The sequence below is a fragment of the Rhinopithecus roxellana genome, chromosome 8, assembly GCF_007565055.1.
Source record: "Rhinopithecus roxellana isolate Shanxi Qingling chromosome 8, ASM756505v1, whole genome shotgun sequence".
Classification (NCBI taxonomy): Eukaryota; Metazoa; Chordata; class Mammalia; order Primates; family Cercopithecidae; genus Rhinopithecus; species Rhinopithecus roxellana.
The window spans coordinates 18,683,679-18,710,272 of NC_044556.1; the positions used below are offsets into that span (position 1 = coordinate 18,683,679).

Sequence of the window (26,594 nt, forward strand, 5' to 3'; positions counted from 1 at the left end):
AGCATCTGCTCAAACCCACCCCAGGCGGTGGGGGGGTGGGGGACTGGCGGGGAAACTGGGTCACCAGCAGAAGGCCTGCCTCTTCAGCCCCTGCCTGCCAGGGCTTTCCGCATTTAGACAGAGTCCGGTGCCATCCAGACCCAACTTCGCTGGTCTCAGGGCTGGGGCTGGAGGTGACAGGAAACCCTGCCCCCAACCTAACCCTCCCGGAGGAAGTTAGGAAGAGCAGGGACCCCGGAGAGCCCAGATCTGGTTCAAGTCCTGGCTGGACCACTCATTAGCTGTGTGACCTTAGAAAAGCACCTTGACCTCTCTGAGCCTCAGTTTTCTCATCTGTGAAATGGGGGAATTCTATCAATGGGACTGTTGGAGGACTCTGTGGGTTCTTCAGGTTGACACATAGCAACAGTAGCTGACTTTCACTGAGAGTCCACTGTGTCTGACTTGAAGCCACGTTTCGTCACCACCCATTGGCTTGTTAAACCTGCTGTGGCTGCTCCCTGTCATTCCCATTTTACAGCCGAGGACACATCAACTTAGCCAAGGCCCTCCAGTGAGGATATGCATGGCTCAGGGGCTCTCACACCACTCCTGGCTTTGGCATGTGGCCTCCTTGCCCACGGGTATGAGGCCAGCTCCATACCCTCTTCCCGCCTCCTCACCCCACTGGCGCCTGGGCATGAAAGAGCCTCCTGTTTCTCCAGGGAATTAGCAGCTCTGGGCTCCCAGCAGGGCAGCCAAAAGTGGTCCATTCATTCTCTTGAGTAAGGAAAGACTAAGAGCTCCCACCCCCACCCCAGGGAATGGGGCAGGGAGGGCTCTAGAAGGTCCAAAAGCAGCTCCTCTGGTTCACTTGGGGAAACTGAGGCACAGAACAGCAAAGTCATTTGGCCAAGATCACCAAGGGGAACTGGGATGCAAACCCATCTGACTCTGGAGTTCCCCTAACTGGGCTCAGGTTCAGCATTTTTCTGGGGAGAAATTGGAGGTTTAGAAAGAGTCAGGGACTTGCTGTAGTCACACAGCGAGTTTGGGTCAGTGGGGACTCTCTGCCTTGGTGGTGTCTGGGAAGGCAGCCCCACCTGTGCAGAAGACAGGTCCTTCTGTCCATGATTTTATCATCATGGAACAAGGCAGGGAATGGCCCTCAGATAGCTTCAAGCCTCAGTTTCCCCACTGGGAGATGGATGTAATAGTTTCCCTAAGGTCTTAGCCTGGGGTATCTGCAAGGGAGGGTTTAATGGGATTCCCTGAGCCTGGAGACCCCCATCGGGCAGGTCTGGGTCTGATTTATCTACTGGGGCCCATCCGGACCCCTCTCCGAGGAGACAGATGCTCACACAGTACCAGCTGGGGTTATGAGTCCTGGTGTAATGCAAGCCTGGGTCCCACTGGAGGTGACAGTGGGAGTGGGAGGGGTGTCTGGGTGTGAAAAGATTCAGGTGGGCATGTATGGGAGCACTAGGAGCTGCATGTGTGTGGCTGGTTGTAACAGTGGCTGGAAAGGCTATAGATCTTGGGGTTGGTGGCATTGGTGGTATTGGTGTGAACATGGTTGTGTGCTCACTACCTGTGGGTGTGTCTGTAACTAGAAACCTGGTTGTGTGTGAGCAACATGGGGCCACTGTCTGCTGCTGGCAGGAAGGCGAAGGTGTTGTGGGTGTGAGCAGCAGTGGGTGTCTTTGCATGTGGAGGGATTCTGGTGCAGCCCAGCTCATAGCTTCACCTTTGATTGTGCAGCAAGTGTGACTTGTGTGTGGCCCAGTCCAGGTATGGTTGTGTGTGGCCTGACCAGGTTGATTATGCATGTGATTGTGTGTGGCCTGGTGTGGCTGTGCATGACTGGGTGTGGTTATGCATGGCTGGGTGTGGTTGTGCGTGGTTAGGTGTGGTTGTGTTTGGCTGGGTGTGGCTCTGCATGGCTGAGTGTGGTTGTATATGGTTGGGTGTGGTTGTGCATGACCAAGTGTGATTGTGTGTGGTTGAGTGTGATTGTATATGTCCAGGTTTGACTGTACATGGTTGGTGAAACCTGTGTGTGGTCTGGTGTGGTTGTGTATGGCTGAGTGTGGTTGTCATTGGCTGGGTGTGGTTGTGCATGGCTGGGTGTGGTTGTGTATGGCTGGGTGTGGTTGTGCATGGCTGGGTGTGGTTGTCATTGGCTGGGTGTGGTTGTGTATGGCTGGGTGTGGTTGTGTATGGCTGAGTGTGGTTGTGCATGGCTGGGTGTGGTTGTCATTGGCTGGGTGTGGTTGTATATGGCTGGGTGTGGTTGTCATTGGCTGGGTGTGGTTGTGTATGGCTGGGTGTGGTTGTCATTGGCTGGGTGTAGTTGTGCGTGACCGGGTGTCATTGTGTATGGTCAGGTTTGGTCGTGTGTGGTGGGACCTGTGTGTGGCCAGGTGAGGTTGCATGTGAGCCACCTATGCTGTTAGTGTGGCTGGGGTGTGGCTGGGGTGTGACTGTGTGTGTCAGTGGTTGTTGGTGGCATTGTGTGTGACTTACCCATGTGTCACCTTGGGCATCTTCAGAGGCACTTTGGAGGCACTGTCCACCCCTGAGACCCAGCTGTCTTGGAGGGTCCAGCCTCCCTCCCCACCTCTGCTCTGGTCTGCCAGTCCCATTCCCCACCCCTCCCCCACTGGCAGCAGCCCCTGGCCCAGGGCCCCAGTGGGTTGGGGGGGGCAGAGAAGGCACTCAGGGTTGGGGAGGGGTGCCTAATCCCAGCTCAGGCCTATAAATAGCTCTTTGAGCCCAGTAGATTCCCAGGCAAGGTTGCCTCATTCAAGCCCCCGGCAACAGCCCGCCCCTGGGCCCCAGGCCAGCCCGTCTAAGCTCAGCCCTGGCACCAGCGAGGGGCCAGGGGGTGGGTGCAAGGGGTGGGGAGGAGTGGAGAAGCGGGGGAAGCAGAGGGATGAGGATAGATGGGGTTGGGGCTCAGCTCTGTGCCCACAGACCTCGGCTCCCACCTGGTCTCTACTCACTCTGTACATCCTCCGGCAGGTGATCCTAGCTCCCTGAGCCTCAGTTTCCCCAGCACCTGTAAAACAAACAGCAGTCCCCACCTATGTGTTTACTTCCCATTTCATTCTCTGAGCAACCGGTAGTGTGGGGACGTTAATTATCCCCCATATTTATTTATTTATTTATTTATTTAATTTTTTCCCGAGACAGAGTCTCAGTCACCCAGGCTGGAATGCAGTGGTGCGATCTCGGCTCACTGCAACCTTCACCTCCTGGGTTAAAGCGATTCTCCTACCTCAGCCTCCTGAGTAGCTGGGATTACAGGCGCATACCACCCCCACGCAGCTAATTTTGTATTTTTAGTAGAGACAGGGTTTCGCCGTGTTGGCCAGGTTGGTCTCAAATTCTGACCTCATGATACACCTGTCTTGGCCTCCCAAAGTGCTGGGATTACAGCCTTGAGCCGGCGTGCCCGCTCCCCCCCCCCCACCTTTTTATTTTATTTTATTCATTTTTGAAATAGGGTCTCACTCTGTCACCCAGACCAGAGTGTAGTGATGCAATCTTGACTCACTGCAGCTTCAATCTCCTGGGCTCCAGCGATCCTTCCCCTTCAGTTTCCTGAGTAGCTGGGACCACAGATGTGTGCCACCATGTCCTGCTAACTTTTAAATTATTTTTTGTAGAGATGGGGGTCTCGCTATGTTGCTCAGGCTGGTCTTGAACTCCTGGGTTCAAGTGATCCTCCCGCCTCTGACTCCCAAAGTGCTGGGATTACAGGCGTGAGCCACCGGCACCTAGCCTATCTCCATTTCAGATGGGGAAACTGAGACACAGAAAGACGAGATGGCTCACTCAGAGTCACATCGTTACAAGTGGCAGGGAAGGGGTTTGAACCCCAGACTTGTGGAGCCTGAGCTACTCGGTTCTCATACACGTCACACAGCCATTCTCAGTGTCTTCCCCAGTGTGAGCCACAGCCATCCCCCGAGCACACTCCAGCCTCACCGACTAGTCATCGCATGCTGTTTGGGTGCTGCTGACACAGCTGTCACCTGCAGAAGCTCGCATCAGCTGGGATCCTTGACCTCCATCACTCCTCTGTGACACAGAGTTGGACAGTCAGTGCAGCTTCCCGCTGTATCATCTTGGACCCCAGGGCTACCCCTTGCTGCCCTGGGGTCCCCCCTTATTCGTCAGTCATCATTCATTCCTACCCTTTCTTTGATCATCTTTTTATTATTATTATTTTTTTTTTTTGAGATGGAATTGTGCTCTAACACCCAGGCTGGAGTGCAGTGGCACAATCTCGGTTCACTGCACCCTCCACCTCCCAGGTTCCAGCGATTCTCCTGCCTCAGCCTCCCGAGTAGCTGGGATTATAGGTGCACACAACCACGCCTGGCTAATTTTTGTATTTTTAGTAGAGACAGGGTTTTGCCATGTTGGCTGGGCTGGTCTGTTCTCAAACCCCTGACCTTAGGTGAGCTGCCTGCCTCAGCCTCCCAAAGTGCTGGGATTACAGGCATGAGCCACGGTGCTCGGCCTCCTTTGTCCTTCTTTGTTCTTTTTTATTTTTTTGAGATGGAGTCTCACTCTGTTGCCCAGGCTGGAAGGCAATGGTCTGATCTCGGCTCACTGCAACCTCCGCTTCCAGGATTCAAGCAATTCTCCTACCTCAGACTCCCGAGTAGCTGGGATTACAGGCATCCGCCACCACACCCTAATTTTGTATTTTTATTAGAGGTGGGGTTTCACCATGTTGGCCAGGCTGGTCTTGAACTCCTAACCTCAAGTGATCTGTCCACCTTGGCCTCCCAAAGTGCTGGGATTATGGGCGTGAGCCGCCGTGCCTGGCCAAGGCCTCCTTTCTTTGATAATCTTGTGGAAGCTATCTTGTCCCTCATTTGTCTATCCTTCTGCCAGACAAACACCCACCCTCAGAGATGTTCAAACACACACTCACAGGTGTAGGACACGGGGTGGAGTGCTGTGAGCCCATTCTTAGCACAGAGACACCACGACCACAGGAAGAAAGGCAGGGGCAAAGGCTGCCTTCTCTGGGCACATTTCACTCCTCGTGGCCTTTTTTTTTTTTTTTTTTTTTGAGACGAAGTCTCACTTTGCCACCCAGGCTGGAGTGCAATGGTATGGTCTCGGCTCACTGCAACCTCTGCCTCCTGGGTTCAAGTGATTCTCCAGCCTCAGTCTCCCAAGTAGCTGGGACTACAGCTGCGTGCCACCACGCTCAGCTAATTTTTGTATTTTTAGTAGAGATGGGGGTTTCACTATGTTGGCCAGGCTGGTCTCAAACTCCCGACCTTGTGATCCACCTACCTCGGCCTCCCAAAGTGCTAGGATTACAGGCTGAGCCACCGCACCCAGCCTTTTTTAAGACAGAGTCTCACTCTGTTGCCAGGCTGGAGTGCAGTGGCGCGATCTCAGCTCACTGCAACCTCTGCCTCCTGAGTTCAAGCGAGTGTCCTGCCTCAGTCTCCTAAGCAGCTGGGATTACAGGTGTCTGCCAGCACGCCCGGCTAATTTTTGTATTTTTAATAGAGAAAGGGTTTCACCATGTCGGCCAGGCTGGTCTGAAACTCCTGACCTCAGGTGATCCAACTGCCTTGGCCTCCCAAAGTGCTGGGATTACAGGTGTGAGCCACCGAGCCCAGCCCTCATTACTATTTTTTAAATGGTAGTCAAATATATGTAACATAAACCTCACCATCTTAAAGTATAAAATTCAAGGCCAGGCATGGTGGCTCACACCTGTAATCCCAGCACTTTGGGAGGCCAAGGAGGACAGATCATTTGAGGTCAGGCGTTCAAGACCCGCCTGGCCAACATGGTGAAACTCCATCTCCACTAAAAATACAATAATTAGTCAGGCGTGGTGGTGGGCGCCTGTAATCCCAGCTACTTGGGAAGCTGAGACAGGAGAAATGTTTGAACAGTGGGGGCAGAGGTTGCAGTGAGCCGAGATTGCACCACTGCACTCCAGTCTGGGCGACAGAGTGAGACTCTGTCTCAAAAGAATAAATAAATAAATAAAATAAAGTGTACAATTAAATGGTGTTAAGTACATTCACATTATTGTGCAACCATCACCTCTATCTAGATCCAGAATATTTTCATCACCCTAAAAAAGACCCGGTCCCCATCAGCAGTCACTTCCCATTTCCCCTCCCCCAGCCCCTACATCCACTAATCTGCCTCCTGTCTCTACGGATTTGCCTGATCTGAGCCTTTCTTTTCTTTCCTTTTTCTTTTCTTTTTTTTTTTTTTTAGACAGAGTCTTGTCGCTCAGGCTGGACTCCAGTAGTGCAAACATGCCTCACTGCAGCCTCGGCCTCCTAGGCTCAAGAGATCTTCCTGCCTCAGCCTCCCATGTAGCTGGGACTAGAGGAACATACCACCATGCCTGGATAATTGTTTTTTTGTTTTGCTTTTTGTTTGTTTGTTTGTTAGTTTTTTTGTAGAGACAAAAGGGTCTCACTTTGTTGCCCAGGCTAGTCTTGAACTCCTGGCCTCAAGGGAGCCTCCCACCATGGCCTCCCGAAGTTCTGGAATTACAGGTGTGAGCCACCACACCCAATGCGACCTGGACATTTCTGTAAATGGAGCCATACACTATTTGGCCTTTTGTGTCTGTCTGCTTTCACTGAGCATCATGTTTTCAAGGTTCATCCATATTGTAGCATTATCAGTGCTTCATTCCTTCATTCTTTTTTTTTTTTTTTTTTTTTTTTGAGATGGAGTCTCACTCTGTCGCCCGGGCTGGAGTGCAGTGGCCAGATCTCAGCTCACTGCAAGCTCCGCCTCCCGGGTTCACGCCATTCTCCTGCCTCAGCCTCCGGAGTAGCTGGGACTACAGGTGCCCGCCACCTCGCCCGGCTAGATTTTTGTATTTTTTTAGTAGAGACGGGGTTTCACCGTGTTAGCCAGGATGGTCTCGATCTCCTGACCTCATGATCCGCCCGTCTCGGCCTCCCAAAGTGCTGGGATTACAGGCTTGAGCCACCGCGCCCGGCCCCTTCATTCCTTTTTATGACTAATATTCATAAATAGATCTAGGCGTTTATTTATTTATTTCTTTATTTACTTATTTATTTATTTTTATTTTAGAGATAGGGTATTTCTTCGTCACCCAGGCTGGAGTGCAGTGGCGCAAGCACAGTTCATTGCAGCCTCGACCTCCCGGGCTCAGGGGATCCTCCTGGTTTGAGCCCCTAAATAGCTGGGACTACAGATGCAGGTCACCCTGTTCAGCTAATTTTTGTATTTTTATTTTGTAGAGAAGGGTTTTCCCCATGTTGCCCAGGCGGGTCTCAAACTCCTGAGCTCAGGGGATCCACCCACCTCTGCCTCCCAAAGTGCTGGAATTAGAGGCGTGAGCCACCACGCCCAGCCTTGGATCTAGGCTTTAAAGATTGGGATCTCCAGGCTGGGTGCTCATGCCTGTAATCCCAGCATTTTGGGATGCTGAGGCAGGCGGATCATTTGAGGTCAGGAGTTCAAGACCAGCCTGGCTGACATGATGAAACCACATCTGTACTAAAAATACAAAAATTAGACGGGCGTGGTGGCAGGTGCCTGTAATCCCAGCTATTGGGGAGGCTGAGGCAGGAGAATTGCTTGAACCTGGAAGGTGGAGGTTGCAGTGAGCTAAGATTGTGCCACTGTACTCCAGCCTGGGTGACAGAGCAAGACTCTGTCTCAAAAAAAAAACAACAAAAAAAACAACAACTGAGGTCTCATGTCTCATGACAGGGACAAGCCTATGCCTCTGCATAAAGCAAAATTCTGCCTGTGTCAACAGCAGTACCCAGTCCATAGCGAGAGCGCCATAAATGCTGGTCCGACAAAGGTGAATGAATGATACAATCTGGCTGGAGTTGCTGGAAACAGCTCGGGGGTGTCACACACCTGAGCTCCCACCCTGCATGCCTCTTACCAGCTGTGTGAACAAGGAGTCTCCCCGTCTTGTCCGTGCCTCAATTTCCTCTCTGTAAATGGGGTAAACCAGTAATTGTACCCAAAACTCCTTTGAACGTGAGCCCTAGAGAATCAGGCAGGCCGAGGTTCGAATCCCAGCTCTGCCTCTGTGCGTGACCTTGGGAAGCGACTTTGCCTCCTTGGGGCTCAGTTTCCTCACCTGTAAAATGGGACCGCCTCATTCTGGGGCGTAATGGGGACGTTTAACGCGGTTCCTGGGGCAAAGAGGATGGGAGGAGAGTCAGTGCCGTCTTCTCCTGGATGCGGTGGGTGTCCAAAAAATGGGCGGGGTGGGGATTTTAGACAGGTGAGCCCCCCTCCCTCGCGCAGCCAGAGGCCTCGGGCTGGCGGGGGCGCATGCGCAGAGCGGCATCGCGGCCCCTTTATAAGCACTGAGACGGCGCTGGGGCGAGCGGAGCGCAGGGCGCAGGGGCTGGACCCGGCGCGGAGCTGGCTGAGCCGGAGCGCAGCGTCCTTTGTGCCGGGCGACCGCCCCGGGATGCGTCCGAGCTAGGAGCCAGGTGGGGGGTCCGTGAGGGGACCGTGTTGGCGGGGAGAAGACTTCGGGATTAGAGACAGAGCTTGGGATTAGGGAGAGGACATGAGACCAGGGAGAAGCCCCCAGAATGGGGAGGGGGGCTGAAGCGGGGGAGGGGAACCCCGGGTGGAGGAGGGAGCGCAAACTGGGAGGGGGCTTGGGAATGTCAGGTGGACACACATTTGGGAAGGAAGGTTGTCCGCGGAATCCGGAGACAACCCCCCGGTGGGGAGGGGGCCGGGCTGGGGGTGGGTCTCAGGGTTGGGGAGGGAGCAATGGGAAACAGGGCTAGGGGAGGGGACCCCCGAGTTTGGAGAGAAGAAGAGGAAACCCAGATACCGAACTGGGGACTCTGGAACAGGGCACCCCCGTATCAGCCGAGACACCCCAGGATTTTAAGTGGGGATTCCCAGTTTGCGGATGAATGGAGGATTCCGGGCCGGACTGCAGTGGGGAGGGGGCCCCCCAGATCACCCTGTGCCCAATGGAAAGGTATCTACGCTGAGAGGAACGGCCATGGGGAAGGGGCGCCCTGCTGTCTCCCTGTCCTTTTGGGTCAGGTCCGTTCTGACTCAGGGAGGAGGTCCTGGGGGGGCCCCATCCCAACGTGGTTCTCCGTTATTCCTTTAGACCTTGGGTTGAGGTGTTGTCTCTTATCCCAGGGAACACACTGGGTGTCCCACGTGAATGTTGGGTGGGGGTCCCCTAGACTGCCCAGCTATGGATCCCCAGGACCTGTGAGGGATACCAGCTCAGAGCGGGGGCTGTCCCCCAGCACCTTCACAGCCTTCCACCTCTTTACAGCATGACACAGACCCCTACCCCCATCCCCTTTGGTTCCACCTGTCCATATGGACACGTGTGGAAGCCCTGGCTTGGTTTGGGGGCACAGGCGCTGGGAAGTAAGGGGCTGGGACCCCAGGCCCTGTCTGGGCAGGAGCGACCCCCATCCCTATGCGCGGGGCTTTGTTCCTCTCAGGCAGCATCAATGAGAAACAGCCAGGCCAGGGAGAGGGTTGGCTCTGGGCCCCAGCGGGGGACGTGGGGGCGGGGCGGGCAGGGAGGGGTGGGTGCACTGTGGGACCCCTCTGGGGGACTATGGCTGATGGACATTCTGAAATCAAAGTTCCCCAAGGATATGGGGGTTTTGTGTGTGTGTCCGCCCTGGACAGGCGGGGAGGGGGAGCATGCCCAGGGGTTCTAGGGTCCCCTGTGAGTCTGATGTGACTGTGGTTGTGTCTTTGTCAGAAAACTTGTGCCGAGGGCCACATCACCATGTGGCAAAATGATGGGTGCCAATCGGTCACCGAGGCCACATTTATCCATCTCGGTTTGTGCCAGGGGCTGGCATCGCCGTGTGAGTGAGTGAGGAGCTATGTCTGAGGCTGTTCCGTTCATCAAGGGGTTTATGTGGGGGGGGGGCCGAGACTGTGGGTGTGTGTCTTTGTGCAGAAGACACGCCGCCTGTCTTGTAAGTGCCCATATTGTCTCTCTTTGTTAATGTCACTGTGAATCTGTGTGAGTGTGTGTTTCCCCCGGGTCTGTGTCTGGGGTGTGTGGCTGTGTGTGTCCCGCTTGTGTATCTGGAGGGGCCAAGGGTTCTTTCCATGCGATTGGCAGTGTGCACCCTGGGCATGGGGGTGTGGAATGCGGTCTGTGTTCACAGTTGGGGCACTAACAGGGAAAGCTTGAGTAGCGGTTGAAGTCCCCAAGGGGCAGCCTGGGATCATGACTGAACCAATATCCCTTTCTCCTCCACGGAGTTCCACATTCACACCCATGCACACTAATACACACTGACTCTCAGGTCAGAAACACACACATGTGCACACAGCCCCCTGCCGAGGGTCACTCGGACGCACACACAACCACAGATCACACTAGGTCCCATGTGCTCCACCCGGTGCACGGAGCTGCTGCAGGCCCCCACACACAACATGCACACACCACATGGCACAACCGCCTGCACACCCTTGCCAGGACACAACACTCCGGACACACACCCATTCACACTCACAAATGCCCATTGGCAAACTCACCCTCACTCAGTGCTAACCGAGACTTGGGATGGGGGTGAAGGAGGGGACACACACATACACATACTCACACACACACACATTCACATGGATCTGAGCTGCCCCTCCTCCAGCACCCCGCAGGCCCCTGCTTGCATATGCATGAGGCTCGTACATTATTCATGAGGGCACGGGCCCCAGACAGCTGTGTAAATGCTCATCTCTGGCCGCCCTGGGGAGGAGGTATTTTAAGAGAAGGGTGTGGGTGTGTGAGGGTGCGAGTGGAAGGGAGTGGGAGGGTGTATGTGGGGAGTGTGCACCTGAAACTGTGTCTGTCACCATGTTGGGCAACCTCAGTATATTTTTAGTGTATACATGAGGCTTTGTGTCTAAAGAGCTGTTTTTAAATTTAACATTTCTAGGACTTTGCAAGTCTTAGGTCATTTCATCCTCACAGTAGCTGTAGGCAGTACTTGCTGGATAATCTCCATTTTACAGGTGGGGAAACTGAGGCATAGAGAGATGGAAGCAGCTAGTCCTGGATTAGAAGCAGGGCTATCTGGATGTAGTCTGACCTCTTAACGGGGTGTGTGTGTGTGTGTGCGCGCATGTGTGTGTGACAGAGAGAGAGAGAGAGAAAGAGAGAATTCTCTGGCCTTGTCCATTCCTAAGGCCCTGCTGGGGGCAGGTGCAACCTGGAGTCCTGTCTCTCTCTAATACCTGGCCAGGCCTAGAACAGCTATGAGGGGACCGCACACTTGCTTGGAGTTCCAAGGGGGAAGAAATGAGAACAGCCTGAGATGAAGGCAGAGGTTACTGAGGTTTACAAGTTGGTAGTTGGGAGCACCGGTCCAGGGTCTGGCCTTGACCTCTACCCTGCTGTGCAGCCTGAGGCAAACCTCTAGCCATCTCTGGTCCCTGAGGCATCCTGTTGGCAGGCAGGAGGCAGGGGTGGACCAGGTGGGCTTTGCCGCTGCGTTGCCGCCTCAGAGTTCAGCACCACGGACAGGTCCCAGGCCGGCCTCCCAGCCCAGAACTCTGGCAGCTGGGAAGGAGAACTGGGAAAGGGGACAGCTGTCCCCTACAACCTCCCCTTCTGGACTCTGTTCACACCCCTTCCTCAAGGATAATTTCTTATGGGGGCGGGGAGCAAGGGTTGGGTTTGCAAATGATGTTCTAATTTTCCATCTGCGCCCACCTCCTGAGCCCTGGTGAGGGGGATTGGCAGGGGTGGGAGGTTTCGGGGAGGGACCACCTCCCCAGGATTCCTAGTCTCTGGAAGAATGTGAAGTCAGGAAATGCACTGCTGTGTCCCAACGACTGGCTTTGCTCACAGTAGGCACTTAATAATTGTCCACTTTATCCCTATGGGTCCTAGCCCCTATAGGGAACTGGACCCACAATTGAAGTTTCTCTGTGGGCCTAAGAAGCATCTTTGTTGGGCTGTGTGAAGTCAGGAGGAGGATGGGTGGGCAGGGGTGAGCCCCTTCCTCCAGCTAGGAGTTGGCGGCTCCTCCAAAATCCCAGAAACCAAGAATAGAATCTTGGTGACAACCAAATCCTGGAATTGAAGCTGCGAATCGTGTCAGCCAGCAAACCCAGATTAAAGGATGGCTTAGAGGCCAGCCTGCTGCCTGGACTGGGGATGCTGGGAGGACTGGGACGGACTGCTGCCCTCTAGGAGCCACCAGTCTGATGGAGGAGGCTGACTTGAAAAATGGTATTTCAGTCTTGGCTGTGTTAAGGTCAGTAATAATAATAGCAGCAGCTAAAATGTACCCCTTACTGCATGAGGTAGTTCTAAGCATTTTATATATATTGACTCATCCATTCCTGTCAACCACCTGATGTTATCCCCATCTGATCCACAGAGAAAGTAAGGCACAGAGAAGGTAAGCAACTTGTCCAAGATCACACACAAGGAACAGTCAATTGATCTGGAATCAAATCAATTCCAGATTTGATTCACAATAGCACCCAGGCTTCTGACCACAGACTTCATTGCTTAGATTGTTTTTTGTTGTTTTGTTTTGTTTTCTTTTCAGACAGTTTTGTGCTGTCACCCAGGCTGGAGTGTGGTGGTGCGATCATAGCTCACTGCAGCCTTGAACTCCTGGGCTCAAGGAATCCTCCCACCTCAGCCTCCTGAGTAGCTGGGACCAAAAGTGTGCACCACCAGGCCCAGCTAATTTTTTAATAGAGATGAGATCTCACTATGTTGCCTAGGCTGGTCTTAAGCTCCTGGCCTCAAGCAATCTTCCTGCCTTAACCTCCCAAAGTGCTGGGACTATAGGCATGAGCCACCACGTCCAGCCACTGCTTGGATTCTGAGGTCAAGTGGCCCTGAGTTTGAATTCTGGCTCAGCCCTTTGCCGGCTCCTTCTGTGACCTAGAATAACACGCTGGTCTCTCTGAGCCCTGGTTTCCTGATCTGTAGAGTGGGGGAGTTTGGTCCTGCCATGCTGAATATCTGGGAGGGTTGGGTTATGGCTCACTCCTCCCTCCCTTTCCATTTTGTTCCAGATCCAGGATGGGGGCCACGTTTGTCTGGGCCTTGGGCCTTTTGATGCTGCAGATGCTGCTCTTTGTGGCTGGGGAACAGAGTGAGTTGGTTTGTGGGGAGGGAGAGATTGGGGTCTGGGGGATGGACAATATGGGGCAGCTTTTGAATTCCAGAGCCTTCTCCTGCTGGTCTCCTGGCATGGGATAGAGAATAAGATGAGAATAGATTTTAAAAGGTCTTTGAACAGTCAAAAGCGAACAAGATACCTAAGAGGTTATTTTTAGTCATTGTCAGCAGAAGCTGGAGATTCCCGCCTCTCATCGTTTTGCTCAGATGAACTGGAGAGAGAGAGAGAGAGAGGGGGGGGGGGGGGGGGAGAGAGAGAGAGAGAGAGAGAGAGAGAGAGAGAGAGAGAGAGAAAGAGAAAGAAAGAAAGAAAGAAAGAAAGAAAGAAAGAAAGAAAGAAAGAAAGAAAGAAAGAAAGAAAGAAGGAAAGAAAGAAATGAGAATAGTGCAGAGGTTGATTCGTGATGTCTGCCAAGGGTGGAGCGATGGAAATAAAGGTCTGGGTGCCTCTGCTGGTGGTCAAGATCCCAGGTTTTAGAAATCCCTCACATATTTGGTCTGTGACCTTAGGCAAGCATAATGATCTCTCTGAACTTCAGTTTCCTCAACTTCCCCCAAAGAGAATAAGACATTGCTACTCTGCAGATGGTTATGAAAATCAAATGAGCTGATTGCTATAAAGTGCCTGTTATAAAGACAGTACTCCGCAAATACCATTTCCTTTTCATTAGCTGTCTCTTGCTTTACCTTTCAGAAAAACTGGGGCTCAGGGAAGGAAAATGCCTCTCCCGGGGCCATACAGTGAGTCAGTGGCACTGGAGAAAATCCCTGTCCTTATAAAAACAAAGTTAGGGGCGAGGCACAGTGGTTTATGCCTATAATTCTAGCACTTTGGGAGGCAGAGGCAGACAGATCACTTGAGGTCAGGAGTTCCAGGCTAGCCTGCCCAACATGATGAAAGTCCATCTCTACAGAAAATACAAAAATCAGCCAGGTGTGGTGGCACATGCCTGTAATCCCATCTACTCGGGAGGCTGAGGCATGAGAATCGCTTGAACCTGGGAGGCGAAGGTTGCAGTGAGCCGAGCTCATGCCACTGCACTCCAGCCTGGGCGACAGAGTCAGACCCAAAAAGATAATAATAAGGCTGGGTGTGGTGGCTCACGCCTATAATCTCAAAACTGTGGGAGGCCAAGGTAGGCGGATCAGTTGAAGTCAGGAATTGGAGACCAGCCTGGCCAACATGATGAAACTCGTCTACTAAAAATGCAAAACTTAGCCAGGCGTTATGGCACGCACCTGTAATCCCACCTACTTGGGAGGCTGAGGTGTTGATTGGACTCAGGAGGCAGAGGTTGCAGTGAGCTGAGATCATGACACTGCACTACAGCCTGGGAGACAGAGCGAGACTCCATCTCAAAAGTATAAATAAATAAACTAATAATAATAATAATAATAATAAGGGGCTGGGCACAGTGGCTCATACCTATAATCCCAGCACTTTTGGGAGGCTGAGATGGGAGGACTGCTTGAGCCTAGGAGCTTGAAGCTGCAATGAATTGTGATCATGTCACTGCATTTCAGCCTGGGTTTTAGAGACTCCATCTCTAAAAATAATTTTTTTTTTTTTTTTGAGACGGAGTTTCGCTCTTGTTGCCCAGGCTGGAGTGCAATGGCGCGATCTTGGCTCACTGCAACCTCCGCCTCCCAGGTTCAAGCAATTCTCCTGCTTCAGCCTCCCGAGTAGCTGGAATTACAGGCATGCGCCACCACACCCAGCTAATTTTGTATTTTTAGTAAAGACAGAGTTTCTCCATGTTGGTCAGGCTGGTTTCAAACTCCAAACCTCAGGTGATCTGCCCGCCTTGGTCTCCCAAAGTGCTGGGATTATAGGCATGAGCCATTGCGTCCAGCCACTGCTTGGATTCTGAGGTCAAGTGGCCCTAGGTTTGAATTCTGGCTCAGCCCCTTTTTTTTTTTTTTTTTTTTTTTTTTTGAGACGGAGTCTCGCTGTGTCGCCCAGGCTGGAGTGCAGTGGCCAGATCTCGGCTCACTGCAAGCTCCGCCTCCCGGGTTTACGCCATTCTCCTACCTCAGCCTCCCGAGTAACTGGGACTACAGGCACCCGCCACCTCGCGCGGCTAGTTTTCTGTATTTTTTTTGGTAGAGACGGGGTTTCACTGTGTTAGCTAGGATGGTCTCGATCTCCTGACTTCGTGATCCGCCCGTCTCGGCCTCCCAAAGTGCTGGGATTACAGGCTTGAGCCACCGCGCCCGGCCTGGCTCAGCCCTTTTAAAAAAGATTTTTAAAAGAGGGAAATAGCAGTTCCTGCTTGATTCTTGCCTCTGAGTCACGCCCTCTCTCCACCTTCTCCAACCCAGGCACACAGGATATCGCCGATGCCAGCGAAAGGGGGCTCCACATGCAGAAGCTGGGGTCTGGGTCCGTGCGGGCTGCGCTGGCGGAGCTGGTGGCCCTGCCCTGTCTCTTTACCCTGCAGCCACGGCCAAGCGCAGCCCGAGATGCCCCTCGGATAAAGTGGACCAAGGTGCGGACTGCATCGGGCCAGCGACAGGATTTGCCCATCCTGGTGGCCAAGGACAACGTCGTGAGGGTGGCCAAAAGCTGGCAGGGACGAGTGTCGCTGCCTGCCTACCCCCGGCGCCGAGTCAACGCCACGCTACTCCTGGGGCCACTGAGGGCCAGCGATTCTGGGCTCTACCGCTGCCAGGTGGTGAGGGGCATCGAGGATGAGCAAGACCTGGTGCCCTTGGAGGTGACAGGTCAGCTGGGGGCAAAGGAGGGGCGGGGGGCTGGGAGAGGGAGGGATGAGCCTGGAGCCTACCCACCGAATGTCACCTTAGAAATTGCTCCCTGAGACCTGGCGTGGTGTCTCACACCTGTAATCCCAGCACTTTGGGAGGCCAAGGTGAGTGGATCGCTTAAGCACAGGAGTTTGAGACCAGCCTGGGTAACATGGTGAAACCTTGTCTCCACAGAAAATACAAAAATTAGCCGGGTATGGTGGCACATGCCTGTAGTCCAGCTACTCGGGAGGCTGAGGTGGGAGGATCGTTTGAGCCCGGGAGGTTGAGGCTACTCCACTCCAGCCTCGATGACAGAGGGAGACTCTGTCTCAAAAAAAAAAAAAAAAAAGAAAAGAAAAGAAAAAAGAAAAAAAAAGGAAAGAAAGAAATCACCCTCTGAACAGGGATTCCCCTTCAGTTCTTCTGATAAAGTCATAAAGTCTTTATGGTGCCTGTAATCCCAGCACTTTGGGAGGCCGAAGTGCATGGATCAGTTGAGGTCATGAGTTTGAGACCTGCCTGGCCAATATGGTGAAACCCCGTCTTTAAAAAAAAAAAAAAAATTAGCCAGGCATGGTGATGCATGCCTGTGATCCCAGCTACTAGGGAGGCTGAGGCAGGATAACTGCTTGAACCCAGGAGGCGGAGGTTGCAGTGAGCTGAGATCGAGCCACTGCACTCCAGCCTGGGCAACACAGTGAGACTGCCTCAAAAGAAAAAAAAAAATGAAGTCTTTATGGGTATGGGTACTATGTCATCTTTAACACCTCTCTTTTTTAGCTATGAGGGAGAAGTCTCCAGATCAGACTTCTGGGGGCCACAATATCTAGGCAGGATTTTTTTTGTTTCGTTTTGAGATGGAGTCTTGCTCTTGTTGCCCAGGCTGGAGTGCAGTGGTGCTATCTAAGCTCACTGCATCCTCTGTCTAGGCAGGATTTTGCTTGGAATCAATTTTATGGTTATCTGATTTTATGTAAGACAAAGGATACTGGCTTTCTATTTTGGCTTTCTATTTAAAATAGAAATAAAAAATTCCTTGTAAAACAAACAAGTTTTTTTCTAAGTGAGGCAATTTTTTAAAAGTAAGTTAATTAAAAATGTATATTAAATATTAAGCAAGAACAATTCTCAAATACCTATTTAACCAATTCCTTTATTAAATTCTTGTTGAGCTGCGTGTGGTAGTGCACACCTGTAATTTCAGCACTTTGGGAGGCTGAGGAGGAAGTGTTGCTTGAGCCCAGGAATTCAAGACCAGCCTGGACAACATAGCAAGACCCTGTCTCTATTAAAAACAAAACAAAACAAAAAAACAGGGATGGGGGCCCAGTGGCTCATACCTGTAATCCCAGCACTTTGGGAGACCAAGGCAGGAAGATCACTTAAGCTCAGGAGTTCGAGACCAGCCTGGGCAACATAGTGAGACCTTGTCTCTACAAAATTCCAAATTCCAAAACATTAGCCAGGCATGGTGGTATGTGCCTGTAGTCTTAGCTACTCAGGAGGCTGAGGTGGGAGGATTGCTTGAGTCCCAAGAGATCAAAGCTGCAGCGAGCCCTGATCATGCCACTGCACTCCAGTCTGGGAAACAGAGCAAGACCCTGTCTCAAAAATAATAATAATATGGCCAGGCGCAGTGGCTCAAGCCTGTAATCCCAGCATTTTGGGAAGTCAAGGCGGGCGGATCATGAAGTCAGGAGTTCAAGACCAGCCTGGCCAAGATGGTGAAACCTCTTCTCTACTAAAAATACAAAAATTAGCCAGGCATGGTGGCACATGCCTATAACCCCAGCTACTTGGGAGGTGAGGCGGGAGAATCGCTTGAACCCAGGAGGTGGAGGTTGCAGTGAGCCGAGATCGTGCCATTGCACTCCAGTCTGGGCAACAAGAGCGAAACTCCGTCTTAAAAATAATAATAATAATAATACAACTAAATAAGCCAGATGTGGTGGCTCACACCTCTAATCTCAGCATTTTGAAAGACTAAGGCAGGAGGATTGCTTGAGCCCAGGAGTTCAAGACCAGCCTGAGAAAGATGGTGAGACCCCATCTCTACAAAAAATTTTTTTTTAATTAGCAGGGCATGGCTGGATCACACCTATAATCCCAGCACTTTGGGAGGCTGAGGTGGGCGGATCACGAGGTCAGGAGATCAAGACCATCCTGGCTAACACAGTGAAACCCCATCTCTACTAAAAAATACAAAAAAATTAGCCCGGCATGGTGGCAGGCGCCTGTAGTCCCAGCTACTCAGGGGGCTGTGGCAGGAGAATGGCGTGAACCCGGGAGACAGACCTTGCAGTGCGCCGAGATTGCGCCACTGCACTCCAGCCTGGGCGACAGAGCGAGACTCCGTCTCAAAAAAAAAAAAAAAAAAAAAAAAAAAAAAAAAATTAGCAGGGCATGCTAGTGTGCACCTGTAGTCCCAGCTCATCAGGAGGCTGAGGTGGGAGGATCGCTTGAGCCTGGAAGGTTGGAGGCTGCAGTGAGCGAGATCACACCACTGCACTTCAGCCTAGGTGACAGAGGGAGACCCTGACTCAAATAAATGAATAGTCAAAAACTAAAAATAAAGAGCAGGGTTTGGCACACAGTAGATGCTCAATAAATGATTCAGTGAATGGATTGTTGTACAGCAAACATCCTGTGGACTCCTGCTGGGAAATCTGTTTCCCTTAACTTACATTGACCTTGGGCAAGTCCCTGATTCCTGTCTTGGGGCTTAACCTGCATACCCCCAAACTGTGAACTGGGGACACAGTGTCTCACCATACAGTTTATGGGGCCAACAAATCATCCCCTTTCAAAGGCCTTATTTCTGAAAATTGACAAAAGCTAACAACAACAACAACAAACTGATTGGGGGTGAGGCAAGTGAATTCCACATCTAGGTCACTTCCATTTCATTCATTCAGCCAAATTCTTTTTGTTGTTGTTTGAGAAAGATTCTCACTCTGTCACCCAGACTGGAGTTCAGTGATGCGATCTTGGCTCACTGCAACCTCTGCCTCGTGGGTTCAAGTGATTCTCCTGCTTCAGGCTCTGGAGTAGCTGGGATTACAGGTGCACACAACCACACCTGGCTAATTTTTGTATTTTTAGTAGAGACAGGGTTTCACCACGTTGGCCAGGCTGGTCTCCAACTCCTAGCCTCAAGTGATCTGCCAGCCTCGGTCTTCCAAAGTGCTGGGATTACAGGCGTGAGCTGCTGTGCCCGGACATTCAGCCAAACATTTACTGAGCACCTATTCTGTACTGGTCTCATGCTGAGGACACAAGGGCTCTCAGTAGGATAAGACGGAGCAAGGTGTTTCATTTCTTTGTCTTGTTCAGCCATTTCTTTCATCCCTAAATCAGAATTTGAATCACAGTGAGCCTGTTACTGGTGCTTCACATCCTGGCTTACATGTCACCTCCTCCAGGAAGCCTTCCAGGACCACATTTCCAGGCCAGGCAAGAACCACATTTGATCTCTTCCATTGCTGCCTACACTTCCCTATCAGTGCATGCACTTAATTCCTAAAAGGCAGAATCTCTCTGTCAGGCTTCTCCACACCTCCTGCCACCTCCAGGGCCTAACCCTGGGCATGAAGAGTGCTATCTTTGGAGTCAGATCTCTCTGAATTTGAATTCTGGTTCTGCTTCTTATTTGCTGTGTGGCCCTGGACCTGTCCCTCAACCTTTCTGACCCTTAGTTTCCTCCTCTGGAAGCAATCAGATTTGTTGTAAGAGTTCAAATAAGATAATGCTTACAAATGCTTTTCTTTTTTAAAATGTTTTATTTATTTATTTATTTGAGATGAAGTCTTGTTCTGTCTCCCAGGCTGGAGTGCAGTGGCTCAATCCCGGCTCACCACAACGTCCGCCTCCTGGGTTCAAGCGGTTCTCCTGCCTCAGCCTCCTGAGTAGCTGAGATTACAGGCGTGTGCCACCACGCCCAGCTATTTTTTGTATTTTCAGTAGAGACAGGGTTTCACCATGTTAGCCAGGCTAGTCTCGAACTCCTGACCTGAAGTGATCCGCCCACCTTGGCCTCCCAAAGTGCTGGGATTACAGAAGTGAGCCACCACACCCGGCCATAAATGCTTTTCACATTGTAAATATTTGCTAACTTGTAACCCTTTATGGCCATTGTTATCAGTTTCGTCATCTGTAAAATGGGGGCATATGGATCTTGCTTCCCACCCTCGACCCACACTGTGTGTGGGTCTATTATTATCAGACAGGGGTGGGGAGTCATTCTGCAAGAGGTAGGTCTGTTCTTGAAGATTCCAGCATAAGTCGACCGCCCCCCGATCCTGGATGTTCCCCCACAGGTGTTGTGTTCCACTACCGGGCAGCCCAGGACCGCTATGCACTGACCTTCGCTGAGGCCCAGGAGGCCTGCCATCTCAGCTCAGCCATCATTGCAGCCCCTCGGCATCTACAGGCTGCCTTCGAGGATGGCTTTGACAACTGTGATGCTGGCTGGCTCTCTGACCGCACTGTTCGGTGAGGGGGATACACAGGGCAGGGAGATGAAGACTAGCCGATGGGGAAGGAGGTTCCTTGGGGGCTCCAGGAGTACACATCTGAGAGGGACCCTCCCCTTGTGTTATCAGGTATCCTATCACCCAGTCCCGTCCTGGTTGCTATGGTGACCGTAGCAGCCTTCCAGGGGTTCGGAGCTATGGGAGGCGCAACCCACAGGAACTCTACGATGTGTATTGCTTTGCCCGGGAGCTGGGGGGTAAGTCTGGAACTGGCAGGACACGGCCCCTCCGCCTCTCTTTGAGCCTCTATCATTCTCCCCAATTGGCATCCTCCCGGGTCCTTATGCAAGTCTCCTGTCTTAAACCTCTCTAAACCTGCAACCAAGACATGATCTCACCCATTTTCTGAGCTTTCCATGCTTCCCTGAGTCCCCCTCCGTCCCTTTGCCCCCTTCCTCTCTCTGATCCTCTTTCCCTCTCTGATCTCCTGTCCCCTGCCTGCCTCCCTGTCCCTACCTGCTTCCTCCTCTGTGAGCCCCCTTCACCGAGCCCCTCCCTCTCCTGAAGCCCGACTTGCCTATGTGCCTGAGTTACTCCATTTGTAAAAAGAGACTTAGCTCTGCATGAGAGGTAAGGACAACGATGGTCCCGGAGCTGGACGCAGAGCTGCAGTTGTCACTGCCTCTTTTAAACACCACCCTAACGTCCAGGTGGGGACTATTTGGAGTTGGACCCACTTCCTGGGCTCCAGGGGAGGGTTCCCCAGCCCCCCTGACCTCCACCCGCCCCTCCCGCAGGAGAGGTCTTCTACGTGGGCCCGGCCCGCCGCCTGACACTGGCTGGCGCGCGTGCACAGTGCCGCCGCCAGGGTGCCGCGCTGGCCTCGGTGGGACAGCTGCACCTGGCCTGGCATGAGGGCCTGGACCAGTGCGACCCGGGCTGGCTGGCAGACGGCAGCGTGCGCTACCCGATCCAGACGCCGCGCCGGCGCTGCGGGGGCCCAGCCCCGGGCGTGCGCACCGTCTACCGCTTCGCTAACCGGACTGGCTTCCCTTCGCCCGCCGCGCGCTTCGACGCCTACTGCTTCCGAGGTGCGTGCGTCCCCTGGTGGCCGCGCCCCCAGGGCTTTCACTTTGGCGAAGGCCACGCCCCTGAAAGCCTCGCCAAGCCAAGGGAGAGACACGTGGAAGCTCGCTTTGTGATAAGCCACGTCCCTGGGTGAGGGCCACGTCCCTGGGTGAGGGCCACGCCCCCGGGCGAAGGCCATACCCCTTACGACAAATCTTTCCCTAGGATCCCGGTCCTAGGGAAAGAACAGGGCTCCAGAGGAGGCTACTCTGCTGGGGTGTCATCTTTGCTGGGTGGGCTGTATCACCTGAGGTCTGGAGGCCCCATAAACGTGAAAGACAAGCCCTTGGGTGGGGCATATTCTACCTAGAGACACGCCCATACACATACCCCCGTGGAAGAGATTACGCCTCAATTGGCCACCTCTGGGCTCCACACCGGGGGTGGGAGCAGGGATGACACTTGCCCTTGTTGGGGGACAGTGGGGACAGCCTTGGAAGGTGCAAGCATCACCCCAAAGGGGTCAAGTCCTCTAAGGAAGCTGCCCCAATCCTGGCACGGGCATACCATGCCCACTGGGCACCACCTGTACCAGGAGAGGATCCGTCACCAAGGTTGAGTTGAACCTCTCAACAGGCTGACCCAAGTTCATGAGAGTTGGACGCTGCCTGAGCTTTGCCCATGAGCCAAATTGTTGGGGTTTTTTTTCTTCTTTTGAGATGGAGGCTCCCTCTGTCACCCAGGCTGGAGTGCAGTGGTGCGATCTTGGCTGACTGCAACCTCCGCCTCCCGTGTTCAAGCGATTCTCCTGCCTCTACCTCCCGAGTAGTTGGGACAGGAATGCGCCACCACGCCAAACTAATTTTTGTATTTTTAGTAGAGACGGGGTTTCACCATGTTGGCCAGGCTGGTCTTGAACTCCTGACCTCAAGTTATCCACCCGCCTTGGCCTCCCTAAGTGCTGGGATTACAGACGTGAGCCACCGCACCTGGCCCAAATTCTTATAGCCCTCACTGCAGCCAGTTGACTCTGACCCTGACAGTGGCTCAGGTGGTCCCCAGCCTCAACGGTGGAGGTGAAAGCTTTATACTTCCCTCTCTCAGGCTGGGAGAATCTCAGAAACCACTTAGGAGAGACAGAGGTGCACAGGAGGCTTGTGCTGCAGCATGCTGGAAAGTGGGTAGACTTCAAGCAGAACTTCCCAGGCCACCCCTGGGCCTAACACAACCTCTTCTGCTTTCTCCCACAGCTCATCACCCCACATCACAACATGGAGACCTAGAGACCCCATCCTCTGGGGATGAGGGGGAGATTCTGTCAGCAGAGGGGCCCCCAGTTAGAGAACTGGAGCCTACCCTGGAGGAGGAAGAGGTGGTCACCCCTGACTTCCAGGAACCTCTGGTGTCCAGTGGGGAAGAAGAACCCCTGATCTTGGCAGAGAAGCAGGAGTCTCAACAGACACTCAGCCCTACCCCTGGGGACCCCATGCTGGTCTCATGGCCCACTGGGGAAGTGTGGCTAAGCACGGTGGCCCCCAGCCCTAGTGACACAGGGGCAGGCACTACAGCAAGTTCACACACGGAAGTGGCCCCAACTGACCCTACGGCTAGGAGGAGGGGGCGCTTCAAAGGGTTGAATGGGCGCTACTTTCAGCAGCAGGAACCGGAGCCGGGGCTGCAAGAGGGGATGGAGGCCAGCGTCCAGGCCCCAACCTCAGAGGCTGTGGGGAACCAAGTGGAGCCTCCGCTGGCCATGGCAGTCACAGAGATGTTGGGCAGTGGCCACAGCCGGAGCCCCTGGGCTGATCTGACCAATGAGGTGGATATGCCTGGAGCTGGTGAGTTGCTCTGGGGGAGGCGGGACCTACCTGGGGATCTGGAGGTGAGGGTGGAGAAGTAGCCATGGCTACACTCAGGATGAGGGAGGAAGCTCTGAATCCCAGCTGGGTACTCTGGCCTCAGAAGCCCCCTCTCCGTTGGGCCTGGAGTCCAACCAAAGGGGCTGCTGAGAGATCATTGTAATGACTGCCTTGATGTTGTTGCAGGTTCTGCTGGTGGCAAGAGCTCCCCAGAGCCCTGGCTGTGGCCCCCGACCGTGGTCCCACCCAGCATCTCAGGCCACAGTAGGGCCACTGTCCCGGAGTTAGAGAAAGCCGAGGGCCCCAGTGCCAGGCCAGCCACCCCAGACCTGTTTTGGTCCCCCTTGGAGGCCACTGTCTCAGCTCCCAGCCCTGCCCCCTGGGAGGCGTCCCCCTTGGCCACCTCCCCAGATCTCCCTATGATGGCCATGCTGCGTGGTCCCAAACAGTGGATGCTGCCACACCCCACCTCCGTCTCCACAGAGGCCAGTAGAGTTGAGGGACATGGTGAGGCCATGGCCACGGCTCCACCTTCCCCTGCTGCAGAGACCAAGGTGTATTCCCTGCCTCCCTTTTTGACCCCGACAGGACAGGGTGGAGAGGCCATGCCCACAACACCTGAGTCCCCCAGGGCAGACTTCAGAGAAATTGGGGAGACCAGCCTTGCTCAGGTCAACAAAGCTGAACACCCCAGCTCCAGCCCATGGCCTTCTGTAAACAAGAATGTGGCTGTAGGTTTTGTCCCCACTGAGACTGCCACTGAGCTAACGGGCCTCAGGGGCATCTCAGGGTCTGAGTCTGGGGTCTTCGACACAGCAGAAAGCCCCACTTCTGGCTTGCAGGCCACTGTAGATGAGGTACAGGACCCCTGGCCCTCAGTGTACAGCAAAGGGCTGGATGCAAGCTCCCCATCTGCCCCCTCGGGAAGCCCTGGAGTCTTCTTAGTACCCAAAGTCACCCCGAGTTTGGAGCCTCGGGTTGCTAAAGATGAAGGACCCACTGTGAATCCCACGGATTCCACAGTCACGCCAGACCCCAGTGATGCTAGTGGAATTTGGGAACCTGGATCCCAGTTGTTTGAAGAAGCTGAAAGCACCACCTTGAGCCCTCAGGTAGCCCTGGATACAAGCATTGTGACATCCCTAACGACCGAGCAGGGGGACAAGGTTGGAGTTCCAGCCGTGTCTACACTGGCCTCCTCAAGCTTCCAACCCCACCCAGAGCCAGAGGATCAGGTGGAGACCCTGGGAACATCAGGAACTTCAGCACCTCCTCATCAGAGCAGCCCCCTGGGGAAACCGGCTGTTCCTCCTGGGACACCGACTGCAGCCAGTGTGGGCGAGTCTGCCTTAGTTTCCTCAGGGGAGCCTACGGTACCGTGGGACCCCTCCAGCACCCTGCTGCCTATCACCCTGGGCATAGAGGACTTCAAACTGGAGGTCCTGGCAGGGAGTCCAGGCGTAGAGAGCTTCTGGGAGGAGGTGGCAAGTGGAGAGGAGCCAGCCCTGTCAGGGACCCCTACGAATGAGGGTGCAGAGGAGGGTGAGTACAAAGTCCCAGGACTCTGTCCAGCTATCCATGGTCAGGGCTTGGGGGGCAGGGGCTGGGGGAGCCCAGAGCTGAGAGGAATGGTTGTCCCTGAGGATCTGGAAGCTTTCTAGTGGGGCATGACGCTGGAAGTAGGAGCCTATCAGGTGGAGTTGAATTTCAGAAATGACATTGCTGGCAGAGGAACGAGTACTGGCAAAGGCCAGGAGATGAAGTAGCACTTGAACAATTTTGGACACAGAGCATACATCCCAATGAGCAAAATTTGAGAGTGGTGAGTGGCCAGGTGCGGTGCCTCACACCTGTAATCCCAGCACTTTGGGAAGCCGAGATGGGCAGATCACTTGAGGTCAAGAGTTCAAGACTAGCCTGGCCAACATGGCGAAACTCTGTCTCTACTAAAAATATAAAAATTAGCCGGGTGTGGTGGCACACACCTGTAATCCCAGCTACTGGGGAAGCTGAGGCATGAGAATCGCTTGAACCCAGGAGGCGGAGGTTGCAGTGAGCCCAGATCGCACCACTGCACTCTAGCCTGGGTGACAGAGTGAGACTCCATCTCAAACAAAACAAAAACAAAACCAAAATGGGGGAGTGGCGAGGCATTGAGTAGAGTCTGATTTAGGGAATGAGTTCAGTTACAAGCCATGTCTACATCTGCTTTGTACTGGACAGTGGTGTGACGCCCAGGGACTGGCTTTCCAGGATTCCCCGAGTCTGGGGAAGACAGAGCAAGACAGACGCCTCCCAGGCGAGGCCAGAGGGAGGAGGCGTGGCAGGGAGGGTTTCCTGGACAAATGTGAATGGGAGCTGGAATTCAGTGATTTGACTCATGAGGGGTCTCAAGCCACAGGGAAAGTGGGTGCTGGGAAGGCACACAAGGGGCGAGGATCACCCCCATTCTACAGATAGCAAACCGAGGCTCAGGGAGGTACAACTCCACTTGGCTAATCAGTGGTCAAACCTCAACTGGAGCCCAAGTCAGCCGGAGTCTTAACTACTCTGTGGCCAGCAGCCTCCAGAGAAATCAGCTGCCCTGTTCTCCCTGGGGCCAGGTCGGCCTCAGCTCAGTCTGCAAATTCCAGCCATTCTTAGGTCCTGCCAAATTAAGCTGAGTTTTTTGGCCAAATGAAATTTAAAAAGAAACAAACGAAAAAGTGGCTGCATGCAATGGCTCATGCCTGTCATCCTAGCCCTTTGGGAGGCTGAGGTGGGAGAATCACTTGAGCTCAAGAGTTTAAGACCAGGCTGGACAACACAGCAAGATACCATCTCTACTAAAAATAAAAAGAAATTAGCCAAGCTGCAGTGAGCTATGATAGCTCCACCACGAGACCCTGCCTCAAATCAAACTAACAAAACAAAACAAGCAGCTAATTAATAAGTCTTTTTTTCTGAGTTGCACAATTTTTTTTTGTTTGTTTTTTCAGACCAAGTCTCACTCTGTCATCCAGCCTGGAGTGCAGTGGTGTGATCTCGGCGCACTGCAACCTCCACCTCCCAGGTTCAAGTGATTCTCCTGCCTCAGCCTTCTGATTAGATGGTATTACAGGCTCCCACCACCATGCCTGGCTAATTTTTGTATTTTTAATAGAGATGGGGGGGGTTTCACCATGTTGGCCAGGCTGGTCTCAAACTCCTGACCTCAGGTGATCCACCCACCTCGGCCTCCCAAAGTGCTGGGATTACAGGCTTGAGCCATGGTACCCGGTCGAGTTGTGCACTTTTATTAACACCATTGGCGTTTAACTACCGCAA

At 53.2% G+C, this 26,594-nt stretch overlaps 1 protein-coding gene across 1 annotated transcript in view; it reads left to right on the forward strand.

Moving 5' to 3' along the window:
* Positions 1–8,379: 8,379 nt before the first annotated feature.
* The window catches only part of NCAN (neurocan), a 40,989-nt gene continuing 22,774 nt past the window's right edge, over positions 8,380–26,594 (forward strand). The window contains exons 1-8 of the mRNA XM_010386705.2: positions 8,380–8,480; positions 13,036–13,115; positions 15,464–15,865; positions 20,206–20,380; positions 20,491–20,618; positions 21,159–21,452; positions 22,680–23,267; positions 23,475–24,830. Of these exons, the coding sequence (XP_010385007.1) occupies positions 13,043–13,115; positions 15,464–15,865; positions 20,206–20,380; positions 20,491–20,618; positions 21,159–21,452; positions 22,680–23,267; positions 23,475–24,830 (3,016 nt within the window). The 5' untranslated portion in view covers positions 8,380–8,480; positions 13,036–13,042. The remainder of the gene's footprint in view (positions 8,481–13,035; positions 13,116–15,463; positions 15,866–20,205; positions 20,381–20,490; positions 20,619–21,158; positions 21,453–22,679; positions 23,268–23,474; positions 24,831–26,594) is intronic.